The sequence below is a fragment of the Furipterus horrens genome, unplaced genomic scaffold (genome assembly GCF_987537825.1).
Source record: "Furipterus horrens unplaced genomic scaffold, mFurHor1.1.pri manual_scaffold_9, whole genome shotgun sequence".
Taxonomy (NCBI): Eukaryota; Metazoa; Chordata; class Mammalia; order Chiroptera; family Furipteridae; genus Furipterus; species Furipterus horrens.
This window is the reverse complement of record NW_028327179.1, coordinates 63,911,444-63,938,338: the sequence shown is the minus strand read 5'-3', so window position 1 is coordinate 63,938,338 and position 26,895 is coordinate 63,911,444. Positions and strand designations below refer to the sequence as shown.

The 26,895-nt window shown below is 44.3% G+C and overlaps 1 protein-coding gene and 2 pseudogenes across 1 annotated transcript in view; all 3 read right to left on the bottom strand.

Moving 5' to 3' along the window:
• The window catches only part of HECW1 (HECT, C2 and WW domain containing E3 ubiquitin protein ligase 1), a 576,869-nt gene that overhangs the window by 417,009 nt on the left and 132,965 nt on the right, over window positions 1-26,895 (bottom strand). Inside the window, exon 4 of the mRNA XM_090287382.1 lies at window positions 11,499-11,574. Within this exon, the coding sequence (XP_090143508.1) occupies window positions 11,499-11,574 (76 nt within the window). The remainder of the gene's footprint in view (window positions 1-11,498; window positions 11,575-26,895) is intronic.
• On the bottom strand, window positions 644-2,926 carry LOC150001855 (ataxin-7-like protein 2; annotated as a pseudogene).
• LOC150001854 (ataxin-7-like protein 2 pseudogene) lies at window positions 8,964-10,809 on the bottom strand (annotated as a pseudogene).

Genomic DNA, 26,895 nt, shown 5'->3' with positions numbered 1-26,895 from the left:
TTCCCACCTGCCTGCCACTGCTGCCACTGCCACCGCCACCACACTGCATCCTTTCCGCCCCAGTTCCATCTCTCCTACCTGTCTGGATGAGTATTTCTTTTTTCTATCTTTGTTTGTTGGACTTTTGTGCAGCTCAGTTTTCTGGAACTTTTGGTTGTCTCTAGTTTTGAGGTAGTTGCATTCCTTCTTAGTTGTTGGGAGAGACCCACATGTCCGTGTAGGCCTCCATCTTGGCTGGAAGTCAAGAGTATATTTAGTTTTGTAAGAAACTACAACTATGTCTTTCAAAATGTCTGTACCATTTTGCATTCCTGCCGGCAATGAATGATAGTTCCTATTTCTCTACAACCAATAGCATTTGATATTTTCAGTTTTCTGGATTTGGGACAAATGGGTATGTAGTGATATCTCATTGTTTTAACTTGCATTTCCCTGATGAGGTATAATGTGAAGTGTCTTTTCTCATAATTATTTGCCTTCTGTATATCTTCTTTGGTGAAATGTCTTCTAAGATCTTTGGCTCATTTTTCAACTGAATTCTTTTATCAAATTGTTGAGTTTTAAGAGTTCTTTGTATATTTTGGATATCTGTCCTTTTGAGGTATTTAAAATATTTTTTTCCCAAAGGGCAGGTATTTTTTTGTTAATGGACTTTTGACTTCAGTGTAAAACACTTTTCCTCAAAAGCCAGGGTTGGACCAGCTTCTTGCAACACACAGAGCTGACTGCTTCAGCAGAAAGGTAGGCTTGGCAGTGCTTGGTCTTCACTGGCTAGCAGTAAGAAGACAGGTTTTTCCCCTTTTTGGCTACCTTCTCTTTAGAGAGGTAATTGGTTGGTAGGGCCTTGGCTGGTTGTCCATCTAAGAAGTCTTGACTTCTGTGGAGTGCTGATTAGAGCAACCTTGGCAGTCCAGGTGCCTGACTACTTCACTCTTGGCCTCATGGTCCCATTAAGCCCCATGCCCATAGTTGTTTTAGTGTTGGCTGAGAAGCCTTGGCAGGTAGAGGGTTTGCCTTTTCCAATGGGCTCTAGGATGCAGGTACATTTAAAAGTTGTGGGACCAGGGGATAACTTTCACTTTTGAAAAGAGGCCTCCACCTCTGCCTGTCCTTGCCATTGGACGACTTGCTGAACTTTGAAGGAGGGAGCTTGGTGATGGACAGAGTTGGGTGTTAGCAGGCAGTAGTGAGGTGATCATCTGGCTTCCACCCATGCACTCTGCATGGCTACAAGCAGCTGCCACACTGGGGAAGCTGGCTGGGTAGCTGGGTACAAGACTGTTTTTTGGGGGGCGGGGTGGAAGCTGGGCAGGCAGGTCTGGGGGTTGGATCTGGAAGGTGAGGGCAGCTGCCCATAGTGGATGGGCTCAGGGGAGAAGATAGGGAGGACAAGGTGGGAGGAAGACTCAGCCATCAGTTGGATCATCCATGTGTTTGAGCTGAGACAGTTGGATCATCCATGTGTTTGAGCTGAGATACCTTTCCAGCATGAAGCTCAGTGCTGAGCAGAATCGGTTTAGTCTATGGCTAAACATGTAGCTCCCTGGACTCACCAGATGTTTCTCAAAGGGGTAAAATGCCTGTGGCCTGGTGGGTCAGGTTGCATAATGGCAGCCTGGGGGGAAATGAGGTCATCAGATGTCCCTTCCTCCTCACTCTCCTTGCTGTAGGCCTGGGTTCCACCACAGGAAAAGGGAAGTGGAACAGGCCTGCATTCCTATCACAACCACAGGAACTTTCATCATTTAACTCATTCTCAGGGTAGGCCCAGGTCCTGAGCAGCACATAGGATGGGTAGTTCTGCTTGGCATGAGCAGATAATGTACTGCTGGGAGTGGCTACCACTTACACAACCTGAGTTGAGGTGCTAGGGACCTGGCTCTTCACATCCTGGACTCTTCTCTTTGAGAGACTCCCGTTTGGGGGAGGTGACTCTCAGCTCTGTCACTAGCATATCAAAATGCTTATCCCTGGACCTCCTGGCACTGGTGAAACTTACAGGTCAGCAGTTGGGTACAGATCTTTGGGATCTCTGAATTTATTACCCCATACTTCCTGTTGAGGTCACATTTCTTCCAGAGCCATTTTCTGATGGGTTGGGGGACAGTCTGGCCATACCAGGTTCTTTTCCAATGGGCTGCCTTCAGTCTGGTGACTGGGACACTAATTGGGGGTTATCTTCATGCTCACTCTTTCCAAAATGTCTTTAGAAGGGTATGAGGACAGAAGAGTCTTGTCTGGCTCCCTCACCCCGGATGCCCAGGCATGGGCTGCTTAGAGATAATAATTAGATTTGCATGCACAGTGTACTTGCAGTTATGTAAGCACTGATGTCATATTATGGCTGGTAGCCGGCTTTGTCTATGCATAATATATAAGGGGATATATAAGGGGTAGGACCTCCACGGGAGTGTTGAGGAGTGAGTGGCAGGAGCACAGTTGGTGGTTGGATGGTGGTTCAGTGCATGCCTATGGCAGATGTCAAGCATGAGTGCTGTAATATCTGCAATAAAGGCGTGTCAGACATCCCAACTTTACCTTGCATATTTTTCTGATTGCTGGACAAGAAGAATCTGCATTGGTTCTGCCACAATTGGTATAGTCGGCAGCAGAATCCACAGCAATCTGGTATGGAACTTGTGCCTGTGGGAGGCGTGGAGGAGTGGCCTGCCACCAGTGCATGGCACTGGGTGGCAGGTCTTCTCACAGCTTGAGCTCCTTCACAGGATGGGCCTGAGGTCAGTAGCGCTCCTGAAATGGCAGGGAAAGCATTGTGGGAGGTGGATGAGAGCCTAGGGAAGCTAATGACAAGGGCAGTGGCAGTTTCAGGTGGGTGGATCTTCCTTGCAGCCCTGCGAGTAAGAGCTGGGACTAGGATGGAAATGGAGGAGGCAGCAGTGGCGATGGTGGTCCCGGTGGATGACATGTTTTGGAGCTTCCAGGAAAGGAGCAATGCTCTGGAGGCTTGAATTCATGCACTTGAAGATGACATCACTTGAGTAACAGTCCGGCGCTCCCCGTCCCCAATTGTAATGGTCACATCTTCAGAGGAGGAAGAAGGGGGGGGGGAACCAACTTCTCTACATGCCTGCCACGTATTAGTGTGGAAAATTAAATCCCAGCAACCTGTAGGACCTGGGGGCTCAGCAGGCCCTGCCCAGATGGTGGAGCACACCCAAGCCAAACTAGTTGATCTCGGAAAGCAGTTTCGCTAAAAGGCTGGAGAACTACTAGCTGCATGGCTTCTCCGTTTGTGAGACAAAGGGGTAAATAGCATAATGTGCACCAATAATGAGATGGAGAAACTGGCGTCTATCATGATGCATCCCTCCCTGTACCAGTGGCTACAGTACTGCCGCCACCATAGGCTGGGGCAGGGATCCCATTCTCTTTTAGACCGGGTGATGGCCATGGTTCAGACAGTTTGGACCAATGCAGGAGACATGCTGGACACTGTAAGAAGCTGGCAGGCCTACATGGACCTGGTGCAGATCTTGCGTAAGTTGGGTATGCACCAGGCCATGTTTAATATGAACACACGTGGTCTGGATGATGAGATGTTCACCACGAGGATGAGGGACACTGTATTGCAACATGCCCCAGCAACTTCTTTTGGGTCCCTTATAGCAATTCTGTCCCCATATGTCGGGTGCTGCATTAATGATGTCACTACAATGGTAGCAAGCCTGGGAGAGGTGGAGAGCTGGCTCACCTGAAAGGAGGTTTGAGCTGTGTCGCAGACTCCCTCTCCTCAAGTGACAGGCAAGCCCATCTGGGTGACCCACACACAGATGTGGGCAGATCTCCTAGGGGTTAGAGTTGACAGCAACAAGATCAACAGGAAGCCTAATGTTTATCTCTTGGAAATGTGGAAACAGTTGCAGGCCGATAAGCATTTCCAGCGACGTCAGAAAAAGAAAGTGAAGAAATCTGAGGCTGTCTCCTGGGATGTTTGTGCCATATGCCTTGAGGACCACTTGGCAGCACCAGCTGCCTCCCAAGAGGAGAGTAATATTCTTTGGAAATTCAAATAGGGGGGAGGCCAAGGGACTTGTCTGGGGGGACAGATGGGGACCAGAGGCCATATGTGGAGGTGGCAATCCACTGGTCCCCCGCAAATGCCCAGAGGGTTCTAGCCCTAGTAGATATGGGAGCAGAATGCACCCTCCTGTATGGGAACCCTGAGAAGTTCCCAGGGCCTAAGGCCCATATAGATGGTTATGGGGGGGGGGCGCAGCATGAAAGTGAAGGTTATGCAACATTCACTAGGCATTGGGAACCTTCCCCAACTTGAGTATACTGTCTATGTGTCTCCCATCCCTTAGTACATTCTGGGCATAGATGTACTCCAGGGGAAGTGGATCAAGACCACTATAGGGAAGTTCCACTTATGTGTGCAGATAGTAAAAGGAGTAGTAAGGGGGCATGCTGAGCACCCCACAATGGAGCTGCCAGTCCCTAGGTGAGTGACAGCAACCAAGCAGTACCGATTTTCCAGAGGGCATGAGGAAATCACAGTCACTATAGGGGAGCTGGAGAATGTGGGAATTGTCAGAGAGGCCCACAGCCCCTATAATTCCCAGGTATGGCCAGCGCACAAGCCGGATGGCACATGAAGAATGACAGTGGATTATCAGGAACTGAATAAAGTTATATCCCTGATACATGCAGCAGTCCCCTCAGTGACATACACGATGGACCAGTTAACTAATGAGTTGGAATCTTATTATTTTGTAGCTGACTTGGAAAATGCTTTCTTCTCCATTGATATTGCTCCAGAGAGCCAAGATCAGTTTGCCTTTACCTGGGAAGACTGGCAATGAACTTTTATGGTACTTCCACAGGGATATTTGCATAGCCCAACCATTTGTCATGGGCTTGTGGCAGAGGACTTAGTCAAATGGTCATGGCCTGCTAAAGTGCACCTCTTCCACTATATTGATGACATTCTGTTACCCAGTGATTCTCTTGCAGAACTAGAGAAAGTGGTACCACAAATGCTGTCACATTTGAAGAAATGTGGCTGGACAATCAACAAGGCCAAGCTAATCAACAAGGCCAAGCTACAAGGGCCTAGATTATCTGTCAAATTCTTAGGGGTTGTCTGGTTGGGTAAGACAAAAGTTATCCCTGATGCAGTGATAGATAAAATTCAGGTGTACCCTGCTCCACCACAGTGAAGCAACTCCAAGCATTTCTAGGTTTCCTTGGGTACTGGAGGGTGTTTGTACTGCATCTAGCTCAGGCAATTTGGCCCTTCTATGCATTAGTAAGGAAAGGGGCGAAGTGGGACTGGACCCCAACTGATGAACAAGCATTCCAGGGGGCAAAACACATTATTAAGTGCATTCAAGCTTTGCATACTGTAGATCCTAATAAGCCCTGTGAACTGGATGTGCATGTGACAAAGGAGGGTGTTGGATGGGGACTCTGGCAGCATTCTGAATGACTGCAGCAACCCTTAGGGTTTTGGTCCCAGTTGTGGAAAGGAGCTGAAGTCTGGAACTCCTTAACTGAGAAGCAACTGGCAGCAGTGTATGCTGCTCTGAGAGCCACTGAGGCTGTAACTGGAATTGCCCCTGTTAACAGTGAAGACCGCCTATCCTATCGTGGGATGTATTTGAGATTGGATGGATAAGCCATGAAGTAGGACAGCTCAGAGTCCCACACTTGCCAAGTGGGGGGCTTATCTGAAGCAGAGGAGCACTCTCTCCATTAGCCCTTTGCAGGCTGAGTTGCAGGAGGTCTTGTCACCTATGTAGCTGAAAGGGCTACTGCTAATGGAAGAAATGGAACCCAGTTCTTTCCATGAAGGAAAGGTACCTATACCTGAAGATGCTTGGTACATGGATGGGTCTAGCAGAGGCCAGCCCACCATGTGGACTACTGTGGCAATCCAGCCAGAGAAGGACACTATCTGGTTTGATACTGGAGTTGTACAGAGTAGCCACTGGGCAGAACTGTGAGTTGTGTGGCTTATGGTTGCTAATGAGGCATTGCTTTTGACTGTTTGTAGATAGTTGGGCAGTGTATTGAGGCCTTACTCTGTGGATCTCCACATGCATGCTAACAAATGGATGGTTATGCACAGGCCCTTATGGGGACAGGTCTTGTAGCAAAACCTATGGGAACTAGGTCACCAGAAACATGTCACTGTGTACCATGTAACTGGGCATGAACCCCTAGCATCCCCCAGAAACAATGAGGCTGACACTCTAGCCAAAGTGCATTGGCTAGAAACCATGCCTAGTGGCCCATCAGGGAGGGAAGTTGCCCAATGGTTGCATCGACATCTTTTGCATGCCAGGCAAAAGATTATGTGGTCAACTGTGAAATCATTGGGACTGCCTGTCACTTTAGCAGAGATGCAGGAAGCTTGTGGGATTTGTGTTGTCTGTTCCTGAGAGCATCCCCAGAGGCCTTCAGGAACTTCTGGACCGGTGGTATGAGGACTAGTTCCACTGACTCGGTTGCAGATTGATGTGATTGGACCCTTGCCCAGCTTGGAAGGGTATAAGTATGCAGTCACATGTGTAGACATGGTCACTGGACTGATGGTTGCATACCCAGCACTCCACCCAGACCAGAAAGCAGTACTTGCTGCATTTGAATGCTTGTGTGCTGCTTATGGGAAGCCCCTAATTATTGACAGAGATCAGGAAATGCATTTCACCGGGGTCGAGATGCAACAGTGGGCCCGTGACATGCAGAGAGACTGGAAATCTCATGTGGTCTATCACCCCCAGGCTGCAGGGATGCTTGAACAATATAACGGCTTGTTGAAGCAAGGTGTACAGGTCACGGCTGCCATTCCCATTTTGAGGGACTGCACAAAATGCCTGTGAACTATTCTCCAGACCTGAATGAGAAGAATTGGAGGGGAGGGCCAGCTCTGGTGGAAGAGGTGTTCCACTGGAAAGCTGCTCCTATCCAGCTACAGGTGCAGACCAAGGATGCACTTCTGAAGCCAGGTATAGGGAGACAAGGGGACATCTTGTTGCCTGCACTGGAGGCTCAGGAGCAAGGCCAGATAGCTACTTGGATTTAGCCTTGGGAGAGAAAGGCCCCCCACATACATTGGCTCGCACTTGTTGCTCCTTGGGGACAGGGAGTAGAGAAAGACTTGCAGATAGTGCCATGGGTAATCAGACAATGGCCTCCAGTGTTGAGTAACTTATCCAGGGCCAGCTGGCCTTGAGACACTCCACCATGGTTCCTTTGTACTTCCTCTGTGGCCTATTATGAGTTTCCCCCTTTCTACTTCAGGCAGATGCAGAGCCCCCAATTGAAGCACAGAAGGTGTGATATGCATGCCGCAGGAGGCCCCCTCTGCCTGCCACTGGGTTGTCAACAGATCAGAAACTTGCATACATATTGCCTGAAGGGAGGGACTTGCCAATGTTGGTTCCAGTAACTGCTTTGTCTTTTCACCCCTAGGGTGGAAACTAACACCCTAGTGGAATGGGTGCATACTTATGTTGCAGTAGCCAACCAGTCAGCCTGTTAAATCTGCACTGAAATTTATTTCAGCACATCTACTGGTCTTCTCTGGTGCATGTCTCCTACTTCCACAGTGAACTGGAATTGGTTGCAAGACCAAAGGAACCATTAACACTCCTTATGGAATGTGACTTGGGCAGACATTTATGCTAGGGCTAAACAACGTTATAACCATTCCCGATCAACATTTAGATACACTGTGTGGGGTGGATCGAGATGGCTTATGGCTGAAGCCATGGAATTGGCTGGACCAGCTCCCCTCTTACTGAAAATCCTATGGAGAGAGCCCATGCAGGCTGGACTCCTAAAGGTTTGTGTCAAAACCACACTACTGAGCATTGTTGGAAGCCAAGGGGGAATGTGTGGGCTCCAGTGCCCACTGGAGTCCTTTAGGTGTGTGGTTCACATGGGTGGCCTTACTTGCCTAAAGATTTGACCAGCCACTGCACATGGGGCTGGCGTTACCTGCCTGCTCAAGTCCAGAAGACTCTTGTAACCTGGCTGATCAGTTGGGAAGCATTTAAGGCACAGCGCTGGGTGAAATGCACCTTTTGGTGGTATTACCCATTAGCCATTTTTTCCCCTCAAGCTGCATCCATAGTAATGGAAGCTGAGGTGAAAGCACGGGCATTGCATACTGCTTGAGCACTGAATGCAGTGCATGATGCCTGGACTTCTTGAATGAGGAAGTGTAGTAGTTATGAAAAGTAGCTCTGCAGAATTGCATGGCCCTAGACATGCTTACTGCCTCCTAGGGGGGTGTGTGTGCCCTGGTAGGAGCTGAATATTGTATGTATGTCCCTGATGCTTACCACAATATTAGCCAAGCCTTGCAGGTTCTGGCCTCTGAGATTCATGCCACTGAACACCTGTCCAGTGATCCATTGCAGGAATGGTGGGCATCCTTGACCTTTGAATGCAGTTAGCCCTTGCTATAATAGGGGGTGTTGCTTGTTTCTTACTTGCTTATTGTGTAGCCTTTATTGCTACTGTGGTTTATGGGTACAGGGCTCAGCCCTCCTCATCAAGGGAATCTCGCAGAAGATAGATCTTGTGTAGATTGTAAAGTGAGGAAGCCCGAAGGGTGGAGTGTGAGGACAATAGAGTCTGTCCAGCTCCCTCACCCTGGATTCCCAGGAGTGGGCTGCTTAGAGATAATAATTAGATTCACGTGTGCAACGCACTCACAGTTATATAAGCATTGATGTCATATTTTTGCTAGTAGCTGGCTTTGTCTATGCATAATATATAAGGGGTTGAACCCCTATGGGAGTGTTTTCACAATGAGTGGCAGGAGTGCGGTTGGCAGTCAGTTGATGGTTCAGTGCATGCCCCTGGCAGAGGGCAAGCGTAAATCCTGTAATATCTGCAATAAAGGCATGTCAGACATCCCAACTTTACCTCGCATATTTTTCCAATTCCGGACAAGAAGAATCTGCATTGGTTTTATGACAAAGGGGGTGCTATGGGGATTTTCCAGAGGAGTCTTTGGTAAGGCTGCCTGTCTGGCTAAGGCAAGCCAAAGATGGGCCCATCCTCATTCCATGTCTATTGGGCTCCAGATTCACCATAGGCATGAAAAGGAAAAGGCTGTTTTTCTGTTTGTTTGTTTGTTTTTTTCAGGAGTCTGGTTGTCATGACTCTAGCCTTTCTCCCTGGAGGAAGTTCTGGTGGAACCTGGGACACTAAAAACTGGTCCCTTCCCATTTACTACATGGTATTTCTGAAAACTGGCAGGGGCTGGAAGTGAATGTGGGGCCCAGGCATAAAACTTGCTGAGGAACTCATGTCTTCTTTCACAGTGCTTTTGGAAAGCTTCACCACTTGGCTGTAGTGGTTCCACACAACCAAATGAGTCATCATGAGCAGGGAAGTGCTGGGAAGATAGACATATCTTAAGGACGGCCATGAAACTAACTTCTTCCTGCTTCTGTTACTCTCCTCCAGCTCAGCCTCATTGGCAGGGGGCATGTCAGCTTTCTCACCCATGAGCTCCAGCTCTGACCTGTGAAGTCATCAAGACTGATCACCTACCACTTCAGTCATTGCTGCTGCCCTGTGTTCATGCACTGCCATTACCCACATGGATGGTGAATGAGCCCTGCCTTGCGCCACTGCTGGAGGTGTGGAGGGTGGCAAGTGTGCTTTCCACCTGGATAACTGTCCTTTATCAGCTGTGTCTTTTGTGAATATCTTCTTCCAGACTGTGGTGAGTCTTATTCTCTTAATATTGTATTTACAGAATAGAAGCTTTTAATTTTCAGGTATCAATTATTTCTTTCATGTATCATATCTTTGGTGTTGTAGCTAAAAAGGCATCATGGTACCCAAGGTCATCTAGATTTTCTTCTATGTTATCTTCTAGGAGTTTTATAATTTTGCATATCACATTTAAGTCTATGATACATTTTGAGTAATGTTTGTTATGGACATAAGGTCTGTGTCTAGGTTAATTTCTCTTGCATGCAGATATCCAGTTGTTCCAGCACCATTTGTTGAAGAGACTATTTTTGTTTATTTGTTCCTTTGTCAAAGACCAGTTGACTCTATGGAATGTCTATTTCTGGCTTCTCTGTTCCGTTCCATTGATTTATTTATTTATTCTTTCACCAATACCACATTGTCTTAAACTCTAACTTTATAGTAAGTTTTGAGGTTGGGTAGTGCCAGTCCTCCAACTTTGATGTTATTCAGTACTGTGTTGGCTATTCTAGGGCTTTTACATTTTCAAATAAATTTTAGAATCAGTTTTTTAATATCCAAAAAAATGACTTGTTGGGGTTTTGACTGAAATTGCATTGATCTTATACACTAAGTTGGGAAGAACTGACATCTTTACAATATTGTGTCCCCTTATCCATAAACATGAAATCTCTCTCCATTTAATTAGTTCTTTGATTTCATGCATTTGTTTTGTAGTTTTACCTATATGGATATTGTACATAATTTTTTAGATGTATATAATTTTGGGAGTGCTAATATAAATGGTATTGTGTTTTTAATTTCAAGTTCCACTTGATCATTGCTGGTATATAGAAAAGTGATTGACTTTTTGTATATTAACCTTGCATCCTATAACTTTTCTACAGTTGCTTATCACTAAATCTTTAAACACACATTTCCTTCACTAGGGCCCCCTTACACATGAAAAGCCCCAGTTGACTGTCCATCTCCCAAGAACAGGGCAGGAGTGTGATCTCAGATCTCTGACATTTATGGCCTGAAACAATTGTTGTTTTGACAACAAGCCTTAGGAAATAGTTTCTCAAACTGTACTCACCAGAATCCAAGAGCTTCATGAAATTGCATATCCTCAAAGATCACTTAATTAAGATGGGATTGAGTGTGTGGGGCTCTAAGCCTTGTATAGCATTTTAGCCAGAGCAACTCATTTTTTCTTTAAACTCTTGATATTGAAATTATTTTAGATTTACATGTGAGTTGCAAATGTAGTACAATATCCTTTACCCAGTTTCCCCATTGTTAACATATTATACAACTATGGCATGTAATTAAAACTAAAAAATTAATTAAATTACTCTTAATTATTAACTAAATACTATTAACTGAATTACAGACTTTATATGGGTTATACTGTTTTTTCCATAAATGTACATTTTTGAGCAACAAAATTGGGCTTAATTGAGATTTTATTTAGACAACGAGTCTGCTAGCTACTTCTCTCCTTGGGCTTTCCCTTACCTCTACTTTATAAGACCTCTCAATTACTGCTATTAGCAACAAAGGAAAAGTAGAATAGTAGCTTCTCTTATCATCATCTCAAAGTGCTCTGGAATCTATTACTTATTCAATTTTCCAATGTCTTCATGACATCATGAGGAATAAAGCAGATATTTTAAATTATTGTTTTACAGATGGAGGAATTGAGGCACAGAGAGTTGAGTCAGTTTTAGAAAAGAGTCCAATTGAAGTGGGTCTCCTGACAGTTGGTTGACATTCTTGTCCTCTTCAAAGGACTTCAGGTAAGCAAAACATACCTGAGAGAGAAAAGCTGATCAGCCTCCGACTTCCTTGCCCCTGGACAGTCTCAAAAGAGCCAACATCTTTAAAAATCTGTAAGAAGGAAAATGGGAGATAGGCAAAACAAACATTGAAATAGATACACTCCAACACAAACATGCCTTATTATTTTCCCAGCTACACTCTATGAAGACAGCAGCACTGCTATTTTATTAAGCTATTTTTGATTAAAACAAGCTTCTAGAAACCTAATATCTTTTTCCAGTATAGAGTGGGAAATGCTAGTGGGGATGAGGCATACTTTCCAGAGAAGTGGAAATCAACTAACAAAATTACTGTAATATTAGAGTCCCTTTGTAACTACTTATGTAAACAATGCCATTTTACATTCAAATTTACAACAACAAAAAAAGGTGTTTATTAAAGCAAAATATAAGGGAGCAGAATGACAGTCAATAGATGTTTACTGTTGTAATTATAATGTATTTCCATTTAGCAAAGTATAATGTTAAATGCTGTATCTAATTTTTTTCTGATCTGTCTTATTATCTAGGGATTTCCATAAAATTATGTTTATTGAGGAGGACCCTGAGCATGGCATTAAGAAGCAACTCTGAGGTCTCTTTTATTTAATTTCCTTCCTGGGAAATTTCAGAACACAATTGTTATATTAGTAATCTAAAGCAATTTGCAAACCAGGTGGTTAAAATGCTTGTGTACCTGTTAATGGATTAATCAAAACAGCTAGAGTCCTCATTTTCATTCTATTTTAGGTAATGATTCTTAGTATTTATTCAAAGTCAGTGGTATCTTTGCATACATTGCATACTTACAAAAAATAATTTCAAAAGTCTGAGTATTAAGCCATTTCACCCAGTGTCCACTTTTAGAAGATAACTTAAGAAAGAAAAATAGAAAACTTGTGCCTTAAAGTCTCTTTGTTTGTAGGTTGTATGGGCTTGTTCTCTCTTTATTCTGTCTAAGAGTATCCTTGATGCTATAAGAGTTGTGATTGAATTTTACCATTAACTTGCTTCATATAAAACTGGGAGTAATAATGGCATCACTAGAGCTCACAACTTGAACTCAAGGAGGGCACAAAGAGATTATTAGGATGCTGGGCTGCTCAGCAGAGAGGACCAACATGGGTGGAATATGGAATAGAGTAAGAGATTTTGAAACTCTTTTATAGGTTAGTGTCTATAAGAGTCTCATTTAATAATAAAGAATCAGAGAAAGACAGGTCCCAGACCAATTAGTTGATAGGCTGGTTGGTCTCAGGTATTAGCTCTCTTCACATTGAAGAACCAGCTCCACCCTAGTCTGCTTGTTCTACACTCCACCTGGCTGACACAGAGCAGCAGAGATCAACAAACAGGTCAGAGACTAATCCTCAGGATGGACCACTCTTCTAACTCACAAAGTAGCCAATATGCACAAGCATGATCAGGGCTAAAACTTGTTTAACATTGTAGACTTTACTTATTTTTCAAACCTATGCCTGGATAAAAGTCATAGGAGACTTTGACAGGCTGGCCACATACCTTACAGTGCTATATCTGCTTAAGTGGGACAATTACAATTGATTGTTCCCAATTCTAGTTTTAAAATTATAAACAACTAGCTTGTTACTTCTCAGGAGTTCCTAGAGGGCACAAGAAATACTATATTTTTAATAGACCCTTGTAGAATTCTGTGCATTCTACTTTATATTTTTAAATGTAGAATTAAACTGCACATTTAATGCTAGGCTGAAATGAACTGAAACATGCAATGATAACAATGAATAATGTTGTACAATTGTTCCTTCTTACAACATACATATTTTGTTTTTTTCTATATAAATATTCTTCTGCTGGCTATTAAGGGTGTTAATAAAAAGGTTCTTCATCATTTTTGCATCAAAACAGGTCTGGCACAAAAAAAAGAATGTATGTTTTCCAGAAGCTACTGTGAAGGACAAAGAAAAATGACACTCGAACTGATAAGAAATGATTAGCAACAAAAGAGAAATGTGGTAAGCAGGTTAAGAAAACTTTCATGAGGGGCTAGAGACACAGACGGTCAGAGTTAAGGAATACTTATCACCTGAAAAACAGTCAGAGTTAACCCAGAGTGTAAAGGACATAATATTTATAACCTGGGAAAATGTGGTAAGCAAGTTAAGAAAATTTTCAAGAGGAAATGAGGCTGGAGACATAAACAGTCAGCGTTAACCCAGTGTGAGGGGCACCCATCATGGAAGATTTATCACCTGGGAATTATGCATGGTCAGCGAGATAAGGACCCTTAGTTGATTTAGTCTATCACGTTAGATTGTAACTCCAGAGTATCCAGTAAGGAAAAATGGAGAGAAAGGGGAGGGGGAGAAAAAGGGGATTTCATGTTAGGATAAAAGCGGCCTGCTCTAAGCCCTGGTGTGCCCCCTTTGTTAGGCTGCGCCCGTACTTGCAAATCTGTGAATAAACAAATGCCTTGTTTACTGCTTAGGTCCTGTGTCCCGGTGTTTTCATTGTGAGCTATATTTCTCACACTACTAAACTCAGAGGAGAGACACATTTCAAAATCCATAAAATTCTACAAACTTGTGACTTTTTGCTAATATTATTTACAAAGTCATTTCATGAAATGAAAATGGAAGCAACTGTAGCTGTGATAAGTATTTTCCAGAAATAAGATGTTTGCCTAGCTCTGGAAGGTTTTTCTCCTGACTTCTTCTTTAAGATGAGTTACGAGACATGTTTGAGGTTAAGAAATCTGCTGTACTCACAAACACTCTACTATTATTAACTGTGGGGTATCTGAAATTTTCCTGCCTATGCTTTCCTCTAGGACTTTTATGGTGCTATGGCTTACATATAAGTCTTTTGTCCATCTTGAGTTTATCCTGGTGTATGGTGTACGTTGGTGGTCTAGTTCCTTTTTTTGCATATCCCTGTCCAGTTCTCCCAGCACCATTTATTAATTGTGAAAATGACATAAAGACTCGGCCAAGACAGTTTCATCCTGGAACAGCCTGAGACGGTGGGGGCATATTATCAAATTGCTTATCTTCTCAGGTCTGCCCACTCCATTTGCTCCTGATGCCTGTTCATTATTCAAATCATTGGACTCTGGGTCTTAATGTTCCATTCTCAAACATGGCTCTGGAAGTTTCATTGTTTGTTTGCAAACAAAGGCTATTTATCAAGTGGTTTAATAAAGTCAAATCCAGACCTGTGGTGTTGTGCAGAAAATTTGGTAAGGTATTTAGAAGGCTCTTGGAGTTGAAATAAGGGTTTAGGGTTAAATCACATAAATCCTACTGCCATTCTCATTTTCTCTTTAAATCTACTCCTTGAAAAGTTATTGTGGGAATCCATACTACTCTTTCATACCATTTAAATGAAACTCAGCAAAAAACAGAACAAAGATCAGGACTTTTTACCTTTCCAGTGGAACCTATGATTCAGGAGTATGAAGATGCAAGCCTCATTTGACTAGGCTCCCTCTCTCTGCCTTAGCTTTCTACCATGTTGTTTGAATTCTACCTTTGTTTTTACAGTACCACTGCATGAAGATGAAGTTGCTTGCCCAAAACACATGTCTGATCACATGATAATATATGTATGTTGACTTATATCCTTGTGAGGTAGCTCAAGGCATGACTCCTCCAAGACCTAGGAGTACAGGTAGCACCCTGGCCAGCAGCGATAAGAACAAGGAAAACGGTGTGTATCTGGAATCCCAGCCTTCTCAAGACCTCTGTGTTTATCACAGACCTGTAGTATTTTCACGTGCTACCTCCACTCTCTCCCACTGCTGTTCCCTCCCTAACCTGATAAGTAGGCCAAGATCACCGGCAGGGTGCACTTTTTTACCTGATCTGTCACTGTTGACACAGTCCCCTGTAAAGTGAGTAGTAAACAGCACATCTATATCTGCTGGCCCTTCAGGAGTTTTTGTTTTTTGTTTTAACCATGAACAGAAATGGAGTTCCTTGTCTTGGAGCTCCTGTGTTACAATGGCATAGTGCGCAGGATATTCTGGAAAATACCCTCGTTGAGTTGACCCAGTGTGTTAACATGTGGGATGGGGAATTTTCTGGGAATAGTGGTGTAAAACCCGGGTAGGGCAGGGGAAAACCTGAGAATGGTGGGGTGGGCGGAGGAGGGGAAATGTGGGTATGGTGGGGGTAAACCTGGGAATAGCAGGTATAAACCCAAGAATGGCAGAGGGAATCCTGGGTGGTCAACCAGTTCAATATGGTATGAGGTGGCATGCCTATTAGACTCCTGGGGCTCTCTTCAGGACTGGGGGACGTCCCCAACAATCCCGCAGGCCTTGTAGAGCTTTTGAATGTGATGGATGAAAGCTGCCACTGGTGGAAGAAAAAGGAAGTGTTTGTTGCAGTGATAACAGTGGGCTGGCCGCTATTGAATGTCCTACACAATTGCACTACCAACCAAGCTGGCAGCTTAAGTGAAAGTAAGGCAGGGAGAGGGTGAGCTGAAATTAGGGAAGGATATGAGATTGACTCAAGCAGACTGTAAGGAAGCCTCAGGATGGCAGGTGGAGTAGACCAGCAAGCAGCTGCAGGATCCAGCTTGTTGGTTTGCATGTGTTCCTGGATATAGCTTACCAGGGCTAGAGTGAGGATGGGCATAGCCCAGTCAGGCTGGAATTTCTGTAAGTGGGATCCTATGGCAGAAAGTGAGACTGACTCAGATGAAGAGGTAGAGATCAGAGGGAGGGAGGTTAGTGAGAACCTTGAGGCTCAGCTAGTCAGTATCCAGATGCTGAAAACACAGCAGTAGAGGCATAATGGGTAGGATCCAGCCTTCCTGCCACTGCCATTAAAGTACTTGCACACCTCCACTTGGCAATACACTCCTACTAAGCTCACAGACCTGGTGATGAAGTTCAGACAGAATGAATATGAGTTGATTGTGGGTGGCTGCTGTGCTTCTAGGACACAGGCACTGATGATATTGTGCTGTCTGGGGATCAACTGACCTGCATGGCAGCCATTGCCACACACACTTTGCTATGGCAGAGCATTCATGAAGCCATACAATATAATGCAAATGCCTCCATGCTCTCCTGGTTCACAGCGGGCTGCTGCACTGCCTGGCCCAATGAGGGAAAACTCCCTGCGGCACAGCTGCACTGGACGCCCATGCCCAAGTTACAAGAGTTCCTCTAGGAAATGGGAATGTGCCATGCCATTTATGTGGTTAGGTTTACAGTACTGTTACAGTTCCATTCACTGCAATTGTATCAACCAGACCACAACTCCTGCCTACTATGGAAAGTTAGTGCCTGTTCCATCTACTCTGGTGGACAAGCCAGTCCAACAACCAGCCTATAGTAGATTTGGGGGATATGGAATAGCAAGGCAGTGTAAAGGAGTATGGGAACTCTAAGAAGAAAACACTCCTGAAGGGTTTAAGGGTTTCAATCAAGGCTAATGGGAAAGATAAACCAGTGAGAATAACCTGTAAATAGCGGTGGATAAATATAACCCCCTCCCAAATAACAGGCAACCTAATTGGGTGTCAATGGCCTAGTGGCAACAGCTGAAACCACACCAATATTTTCAACCGCTGCCTGAGGAAAAACCAACGGTCCAAACTTTGTAATGGACTTCCTCTTCCTGGAGGCCCAACAGGAAATAAACCCTTTAGGGTCACTCTTTCCTTTGTTGGCTGATTTCACTCAAACCAGGACAAGGGGTCAGAGGTAAGTCTCCCTCCAGTCCATCCAGAAGACAATCCATGGAGTGACTTGTATGGCTAGAGGGGAGACCAAGAGCCTTGATGGGTGGGGCACTTGACTTCTGGGGACCAGAGGCCACATGTGGAAATAGCTACTTCCTGGTCTCCCCACAATGTGTAACAGACACATGGACATAGGGGCCAAGTGTACCCTTATTCATGGCAACCCAGAATGTTTTTCAGGACCCCCTCCTCACCATCAATGGGTATGGAGGTCCATTTGTCATGATGCATAAGATCACCATAATTCTGGCAATTGGCAGTCTGAATCCACAGCCTTAGGCAGCCTATATCTTACCCATCCCCAAGTATAACATAGGGATTGACATCCTTTTGGGTTTGTGGCTACTGACAACTGCAGGCAAATTTTGTCTATGGGTCCAGGTGGTCAAGGCAGTTCTGTGAGGGCATGGCAAACATCCCCCTGTACAATTCCCTACCCCTCACTAGGTAGTTGCAGTGAAATCGTACAGGCTGCCCTGGGAACACTTGGAAATTGGGAAAACTATCTAGCAGCTGGCAAAAGTAGGCATCATTTGGCCTACATGCAGCCACTACAACGCTTTGTTGTGACCCATTAAAAAACCTGATGGCACCTGGAGGATGATAGTAGACTACTGGAAGTTGAACAAAGTAATTCCACCTCTGTATGCTGCAGTGCCTAATATTGCAGACCTCCCGGGAATATTGAACCATGAGTTAGGCACTGACCATTTTGTTCTGGACCTTGCTAATGCTTTTTTCTCTATTGATACCCATCCAGATTGCCAGGAACAGTTTGCCTTTACTTGGGAGGGCTGGCAGTGGACATTTACCATCCTTTTGCATGGGTATTTACACAGCCCCACCATTTGCCATGGCTTGTGGTGGAGGACCTGGTAGCCTGGGCACAATCCAGAAATCATAAAGTTATATCATTACATTGATGATCATGTTAAGCTCTGATTTTCTTCCAGATTTAGAGAAGGCTACCCTACTCCTGGTGCATCATCTATAGAAGCAAGGATGGGCAGTCAACACCAATAAACTGCAGGGACCTGGTTTCTCTGTCAAATTTTTAGGGATTGTCTGGTCAACTAAGAAAGAAGTCATGCCTTCTGCAGGGGTGGAAAAAATCCAAGCATTTCCCTGCCCAGCAATCCCATGGCAATTGCAAGAGTTCCTTAGGCTCTTGGGATATTAGCAGTTTATTCTGCACCTAGCTCAGCAGATGCACCCCTTATACTAGTTAATCTGGAAAGGAGCCACCTGGGAGTGGGGGACAGATGCAGCAAGAAGCCTTCACAGCTGTTCTAAAAAGGCAGTAACCATTACTGTTCAGGCCTTGGCAGTCTTAGATCAGACCCAATCTTGTGAACTAACTGTATGTTAATGTAATACATGATGGCTATCCATGGGGACTCTGGCAACAAAGGCAGACCCAAGTCCCCACTGGTTTCTGGTCACAGCTATGGAAAGGAGCTGAGGCAAGGTACAGTCACACTGAATAAGTCAATGCTGTGTACCAGGCTCTTTTGGCACTGAACCACTAAGGGGGCCTGCAGCTGTCAGAGTCTGGCTCACCTACCTTATAGCAGGATGGAGTCACAGCATGACAACATGGTCACACAGTTCAGTAGCACAAACATTCACCATCTCCAGATGGAATACCAATATTTTATAACACAGTTCACTCTGCAGCAGCCCTCTGAGTCATGAACTGCAACAACTGTTGGGACCTGTCACATATTGTGCTGAACATGGAGTAGCCCTGACTAACGCAGCCCCACTGGAATCCCCAGTTAAGGAGCGCTGCCCGCCAATCCCTGATGATGCCTGGTATACAGATGGTTCCTGCAAAGGAAAGCTGGCATCCTAGAGAGCCATGGCCTACCAACCACAGACTGACAATATCAGGTCAAAAGATGGAAAGAGACACAGTAGCCAATGAGCTGACCCATGGGGGACCACTCCATGTGGTTTTGGGAATTGTAGCCTAAGCCATGAGCCAGGCATCCTCGGGAGGCCTTTAAGTTTCAGCAGAAAACCGAAAAGCTGTGTGACAGACAGGACTGAAGGCCACTCAGGGTTCCCATGGGAATTGAGTTTAAAGAATGCACATTATGCTTTAGAGCTTGCTCTGCTTTTCTTATTTCTTAGTTAACTATAAACAATCTGCAGCAAAAAGCATATGAAGCCTTGCAACTGATGTCAGCATGGTGTCGGGTTGTTTAGCAGACCCTGATACAGACTGGTCACTGTGTTCTCTATATAGATATCTGTAATCAGTAACTGTCAACTGCAACCCAAGTGTCTGAAAGCTTGTTGATGATTCAAAAATCTTGACCTTGTATCTCCCAAATCCTCTCCTCAGTAAAAGGCATGGGAGACAGAAGTTCTGTGCTCTTCTCCGCTAGAGAGATTAGCCACCTCCCATTCCCCCCAGACAAAATACAGTGTCCTGGATAGATTTGTTTCTCTGCTGTGGTCATAAAACCTTTGTTGGACTGGGAGTTTCCAACTGAGCTGGGGAGTTGGAGGCAGCTCAGCCTCATTGATCTATGTGCCATCTGGATTGTCACTTCTCCAGAATGTGGACCTTTAACCATCTGTACAGACAGCTGGGCAGTTTTCCACAGGTTAACCCTTTGGTTGCCTCAGTGGAAACAATGACAGTAGACAATGATGGACAAACCCCTCTGGGGGCAGGAACATATACCTCCATAGCAAGAAGGATATCATACTTTATCATATCTCTGGTCACTCCCTCTTGCAGTGTCCCAGGAACAATTAAACAGAAACTTTAGCATGCATCCACTGGCTAGAAAAAGCCCCAGAAGATATGGCTGATTGGCAGCATCAGAGGTTGAAATATGCAGGACAGCAAAAGACTATGGGAAGTGGATAAAACTTGGGGTCCACCACTGTACTATGCTCCCATCATCACTGCCTGTCAATCCTGTCTGGTGTGTGCTGAAAGGCACCTTTGCCAGCTTCCTCAAGCACTCAAAGGTCTCTGATGAAGAAATGTTCCCCTCACATGCTTTACTGAGCCCTGAGGGGGCCTGGTTTCCTCTGACCTGTGTGGAAAACACAACTGGCCTTCTCCAGGCCTATCCATACAGGTGTGATACTTAACGGGCTACCATTCAAGGCTTTCAGCAGTTGTGCTCCATTTATGACACACCTGAAATCACTGAAAGTGAGCAAGGAACCCATTTCACAAGCTACCAGGTCCACCAATGGGCAGACTAGGTGAACATTGACTGGTAATTTCATCTCCCTTACAATCCCACAGGGGTGGGACTGGTTGAACAGTACAATGGTTTGCTGAAGGACACCCTCCTCACTGATCAACACTCTTGTGGAGTGGGTGACATGCCTACATGAAGCACTCCAGCCACTCAACGAGCAACCCAGTGTGGGCCAAGGTGCCCCCATCAGGCAGCAGATCCATACCATCAATAAGGCAATGGGACATGGATAGGCCAACAGAACAATGTGTTGTGGCCAGCACCCTCAGACACACCCCTGGGGAAGTCTACCCTGTGCTAGCCCTGTTTAACAGGGTTACTACACGTTGTTCCCTGGTGGTTCCTTGGGAGGAAAGGCTGACCAATGATGTGATGCTCCAGCCATTAATTTCCAGTACCTGGCCACCTTTCATTCAATGCCAGAACCCAGGTAACTCCACCATCCCCAGGGAAACATTTATTGCATCCCTATGGCATCTGCAGATGCCTTCTTTAGCTTTAACTGTCTGTGATCAAGCCCACCCAGGACCTGACCAGGCTTGGTACACCTGACCTGGACAAGCCCCCATAGTGGTCATCATTCTTTCTCAAAATTGAACAGTTGTATGTGTCTTACCAGATGGGTATAATCTGCCTCTGCAGGTACCTATAACCTTTAGAATCTGCAGAAGCAACACTTTTCTCCAGTGGGCAGGAATGCTGGCTGCGGTGCACAACCACTCAGATCATGGTGTCTGCACAGAGTTTCTGACCGTGGCCTCTACAGGACTCCCCTGGTGGATCCACCCTGCCAACCAGACCGAATGGGATTGGCTGCAAGCATGAAACAACTGCAACACCCTCTACAGTTGCACCTATGCCTCAATGTTTGCACTTGTCTGGAAACAGGTAAACTGAATCAAACCATGGTTTAGCTATGCATTTCGAGATAAATTGGGGTGGTTGGAGGCCCTACAGGTAGAGCTGCAGCAACCCATGCCACTGTGCATTGAATGCCACAATAAAACCACCAATGAAACTGCCCAGGTGATAGACTGGGCCCCCAGAGACCTGTGCTAGTACATCACCATGGAAGAGTATGACTGGGGGAAACAGAATGCTGCAATCCAAGTGGGCATCTACCCTATTCCATAGGGACTCTTCTGGGCTTGTGAACCTTATGCGTGGCCCTACAATTGGACTGGACACTGTACTTGTGCGAAGCCCTACATTTTGGGTCAAGTGCTGCACACCCTCTTAGGCATTCCTCAGAATTGAGATTCCTTTCGGAGCTGACACCAAGTCAAATGGACTGACTGGTGATTTACCCATTGGGTCTATTTGTACCCCCTGTTGGAACAATCCTTATGTAAACCACCATACTGCTTAAGCAAGTCATACTGTTTTTGTTCTTAACCACACTAAAAATGCTGTATCCCTAGTGTCTGAAGAAGTCTCACAGATGAGAAAAGTTGTTTTGAAGAACTGCATGGCCTTGGACCTTTTAACAACAGCCCATAGAGGAACCTGTTCCATTCTATATACTGAATGTTGTGCATACCCCAGTAACTCCCAGAACATGTCTCAGGGCTTAGCTGCATTGCATAATGAAATAACACACATCTCAACATTGGCCTAGGACCTTCACTTCCTGGTGGGTCATGTCCTCCTTGGCCTTTTTGGCCTTTGTCTTCTCTTCCTCTTACAGTACAGCTTATTTGTTTTTTTAATTTTTTAATATGCTTTATTGATTATGCTGTTTCAGTTGTTCCAATTTCCTTTCCCTTTGTTCCCCTCCACCCAGTGATCTCCTTCCCTCCAGTTGTCCCACTGCACTTAGTCCATGCCCATTGGTTGTGCATATAGTTCTTCTCAGCATCTTCCTGTCTATTCCACTCCCTCCTACTATGCTTCATATTTCCTGTACCATATCCCTCCCTTTACCCCCTTCCCCCTCCCCACTGACCTCCCCCCAAAATGTTCCCCATACCTATAATTCTTTTCCCACTCTCGTTGCCTACTTAGTTTGCCTTCGTTTCAGTTCCCTAGCTTCTGTTGTTGATTGTTGCGATACAGTTTTCATTTTAATATTCCTAGTTTTGATCCTCCTTCTCCTAAACTAACATTTCATATAACAGTGGTTTGGATCTGATGAACTCCTTCAGTTTTACTTTGTCCTGGAAGCACTTTCTCTGCCCTTCTATTCTGAATGACAGCTTCACTGGATAGAGTAATCGTGGTTGTAGGTTTTTGCTTTTCATTACTTTGAATATTTCTTGCCAGTCCCTTCTTGCCTGCAGAGTTTCTTTTGGGAAATCAGCTGATAGTCTTATTGGGACCCCTTTGTACGTAATCTCTTCTTCTCTCTTGCTGATTTTAAGATTCTCTCTTTATCCTTAATTTTTGATATCTTGATTATAATGTGTCTTGGTTTGGCTCTCCCTGGGTCCAGTTTTCTGGAACTCTCTGTTCTTTCTGGACCTGTAAATCCATTTCTTTCCCCAAGTTAGGGAAGTTCTGCTTCATTATCTTTTCACGTAATTTTTCAATTTCTAGTTCTTCTTCACCTTCTGGCAATGCTGTGATTCGGATGTTGGCCCACTTATAGCTGTCCCATAGGTTTCTGAGCCTCTCCTCATTTTCCTCACTTTTTGTTTCCTCTTTCTGCATTGGTTTACAGTTTGTTCCTTCTCTCTCGTCCAGTTTGTTGATTTGATCCCTGGTTTTCTTTCCCTCACCACTAGTTTTGTATATGTTTTTGTTCACTTCAGCAAGACTAACCTTCATTCTTTCCCTGTCTTGTTTAAGATCTGCTGTTAGGTCTGTAAGCACTTTTATAGGTAAAGCTCTGAACTGTGCCTCAGAAAGATTTCCTACCTGCTGAACCATTAGATTAGATATTTGCTGTATGGTCAGCTGCATCACTGGGATCTCTATCATGATCTGTGCCATCCTGACAGTTTTTTGTTTACCTTTGCTTCCTGGGTGGGGCTGTCACACCTCCTATGTATAGGGGGTGGAACCACATGCACTCGTCACAACTGGGCAATTCTTCTCACCATGCTGTGCCATTTTCTGTGGGGGTGGGGATTCAAGATGGATTTCTGCTGGTCACTTTCCGCTGAGAGACTGGGAGCCTCCTCCTCCATCCCCACCCCCTCCCGCTCTCACAGTCCGAGGCAATGAGACTCTGCCTTCCTTGGTGTTGGAATCGCAAGCTTATGGGTCTGGTCTGCAGCTGGGGTTGCTCCCCATGTATTTCTCACCTCCAATTAAATACAGGTGTCTGTGCTTACCGCTGTACCGCTGCTGTCACCACTGCTGTTGCCACCAGCACAGCTTGACCTCTTTTCCCCAGCTTTGCCCCTCCTACCCATCCAGATGAGCACCACTTCTTTATAACTTCATACGTTGGAGTCCATTCATTTTCTGGAACTTCTGGTCATTTCTGGTTTTGCGGTAGTTGTATTCCTTCTTAATTGTGAAGAGAAATGGAGTGTGTCAGTCTAGGCCTCCATCTTGGCTGGAATTCTCCTGTGTGTGTTTGCCTCTGTGTCTTAGTCGGGTACAGCTTATTTGTGGCATATGGTTGCAGTGTACCAAAGCCCTCACCACTTAGGGACTCCCTGTCTGAAGGAACAAAAGTGAAGATTGTGAGGTGGAGGAGAAGTGTCAGGATAGAGTGTGAGGTAGCTCAAGATATGTCCCTTCTATGGCCTCAGAGGGCAGGTGGCCACCTGGCCAGCAGCCATAAGGAGTGAGGAAAAAGGCCCTTGTATTTATCACAACTCTGTAGCATTTTCACATGCTACCATGTCTCTCCCTGCTGCTGTTCCCTCCCTAACCCAGTAAGTAGCTCCAAGATCAGAAGAGGGGTGTAGTTTTTTACCCAATCTGCCACTGCCAGTACATTCCCCTGTAAAGTGAGTAATAAATGGCATATCCACATCTGCAGGCCTCCAGGTAGTTTTTTTAGGAATATCACGAACAAAAGTGAAGCTCCCTGGCTTGGAGCTCCTGCACTACAATCTTCCATCTTATACTCTCAGAGGACATCATGGCTTCTCAGACAGGCACATTGTCATTTCCAGAGGCAGACAGGTATGCTGGGGACAATTAGATTCAAAAATTTGGATAAAACTATTTGTTTTTTAAGAAATATAAAGAACTTTAAAGTTAATGCAAAATACACATGCATTTTGAAGGTAAAGCAGTTTTCAAAGAACTCTCTTGAATGTGAAAGGCCATTCTGAGCTGCTTCTCAGAATGTTCCATACCCGGGTTTCTTTCTTTGGGTACAAGCTAGAGAAGCTCTCTGTAGTACACAAGGCATTTCTTACAAGGGTGTAAGAATTATGCTCAATTCTGATGTGATAACACCATTTACATACCCATGGTTATTCTCAAATAATTATAGAATTACTTCTTTTCCCTAAAATTGAAGACAAAGTTTATATTTCATTACAGAACAATTAAATCACAATGATGCCAGAGATTGAAAATTAAGACTTCACTGAGTCTTTTTCTATTTACTTAACCCAGATAGCTTTGATTTTCCTATAAATAAAAATTTATTTATTTATTTATTTTTACTTATTTTCCATAAATAAAAATCCAGTCATGGATTTTTAGATTCCATGTTTGATAATGGAATCTAAAAATCAGGGGCAAAGTAGCATTGCATTAGAAATAACAAGATAGTGTGAAAAAAAAAAAAAAAGAAATAACAAGATATGCAAGCTGTGGCATATCAGCAGCCAAGAGCAGGAAATGTGGGTTACACTTTAGATTAGAGATCAGAGAGTCCTACAAAGTTCAATATCTTTTGCACCCAAGATAAAGTCTATCTGATATGCCTCCAAGCCACTTTATAAAAAACAAATATCAAACCAATCTAAGGCCCAACTTCCATTTCCACCTCCAAGTCTCTGAAATGTTCAAGCAAGCAAATAGTAAACAGAAACACACCTACAAATGTTTACAGAGCACTTCTGAGTACATTTCATTCACTGAATCCTTATAATATGACTGTCAAATAGGTATACAGCTCAATCCAACTTCTCCAACAGAGAAGCCTATAAATTCAAAGTGCAAAGCTGAAAAAATGAAATATTAAACTCCAATAGTCAACAGCATTACTAGAAATTTCTCCAAACCCAGGGACACTTGTGATGGAAGGCCTGGCTCATAAAAGGGAGAAGAATGAGTGTTCAATGTGTTCCAAGCACAGAATCAGTTCTTCTAGATACACTATTTTAACAGTTTGTAAATTTGTCATCATTCCCTTTTCTCCAGTTTAAAAATGTGAAAGCTGTTCAGAAATTTGTTGATTTCTGAAAACTTACCTGGGATGAATTAGTCTCTGCTCTAGCTGACAAAATGAGAGTTGCAGAACACCCCTCCCCCTAAACCCTAGAATCTGTTAACCCCCAGGGTCATTTCTTTAGACCTAGCTTGGCTACTCACCCTCTTTTATTTATATTTGGTTCATATTCTGTCTGCTCCTCTCTGCTTTCTGATGCTATCACCTAGCCAGCTTCCTAAATCTTCACTGTTCCTGCTTTCTTTATAGATTTGAAGGCAAGGCACAAGCTTTCTAATTATAGGGCTCTTCTTTGACTAAGCTCAATAAGGAAAAGGAGAGTAGCTGGAAAATGAGGCATTTCTCCTAGTGTTTATTGTGTGAGTTAGACAAAACATGTTAATTAGGAATGATTTTCTTTACTAGACTTCTTTTGGTGACATAGGATTCAGATATTACCACCAGTAGAAAATCTGCTTGCAGTAAAGGACTGCTGTGTTTGAGAGAGTATGTGTTTGGTTTACTAAAAAGAAGGTGATGAGAATGTGTAAGCAGCACTGTGTAAATGAGAATGTTAGCTGGAAATAATCAAATAGTTGATTTTTTCTGATGACTTTTGGCCATTCCTTTTAACATACTTGTGTGAGACAGTGTGTGTGTAGACAGACTGTTCTGAAAGTGTGGGCATAAAAAACTACCAAATTATGAGAAATAATAAAGAAATTTTGTTTGCTCTAGGGTAGAAGTTCTCCAGTTACAGCATGTATCAGACTCACCTTCAGGGCTTTCTAAAACACAGTCTGTAGGCCCAACTCTCTGAAACGTCTGATTTTGTAGGTCTAGGGAGGCCTGAGAGCCTGCATTTCTAACATATTTCAGTTGAGGATGCTGCTGCTGGGAAACATCTACCTCTCTTAAAAACACAAAGATACCTTAGATTTTTCTCTATCACAACCCCTCAAAACTGTCTTAATCATAAATCAAGAAACAGAAGCAGGTTCTGCTGATGCATCAGTTGCTTTGGTGGGGGTGTAGAAGTTCAGACAAACTGAAAAAGTGTCAGTAACTGAGTTGTTTGGCCTTGGAGTGGGGTCACTTTCACACATTCCCTTTATGGGAGATCTGGTAGCCCCACCGCCTTGCC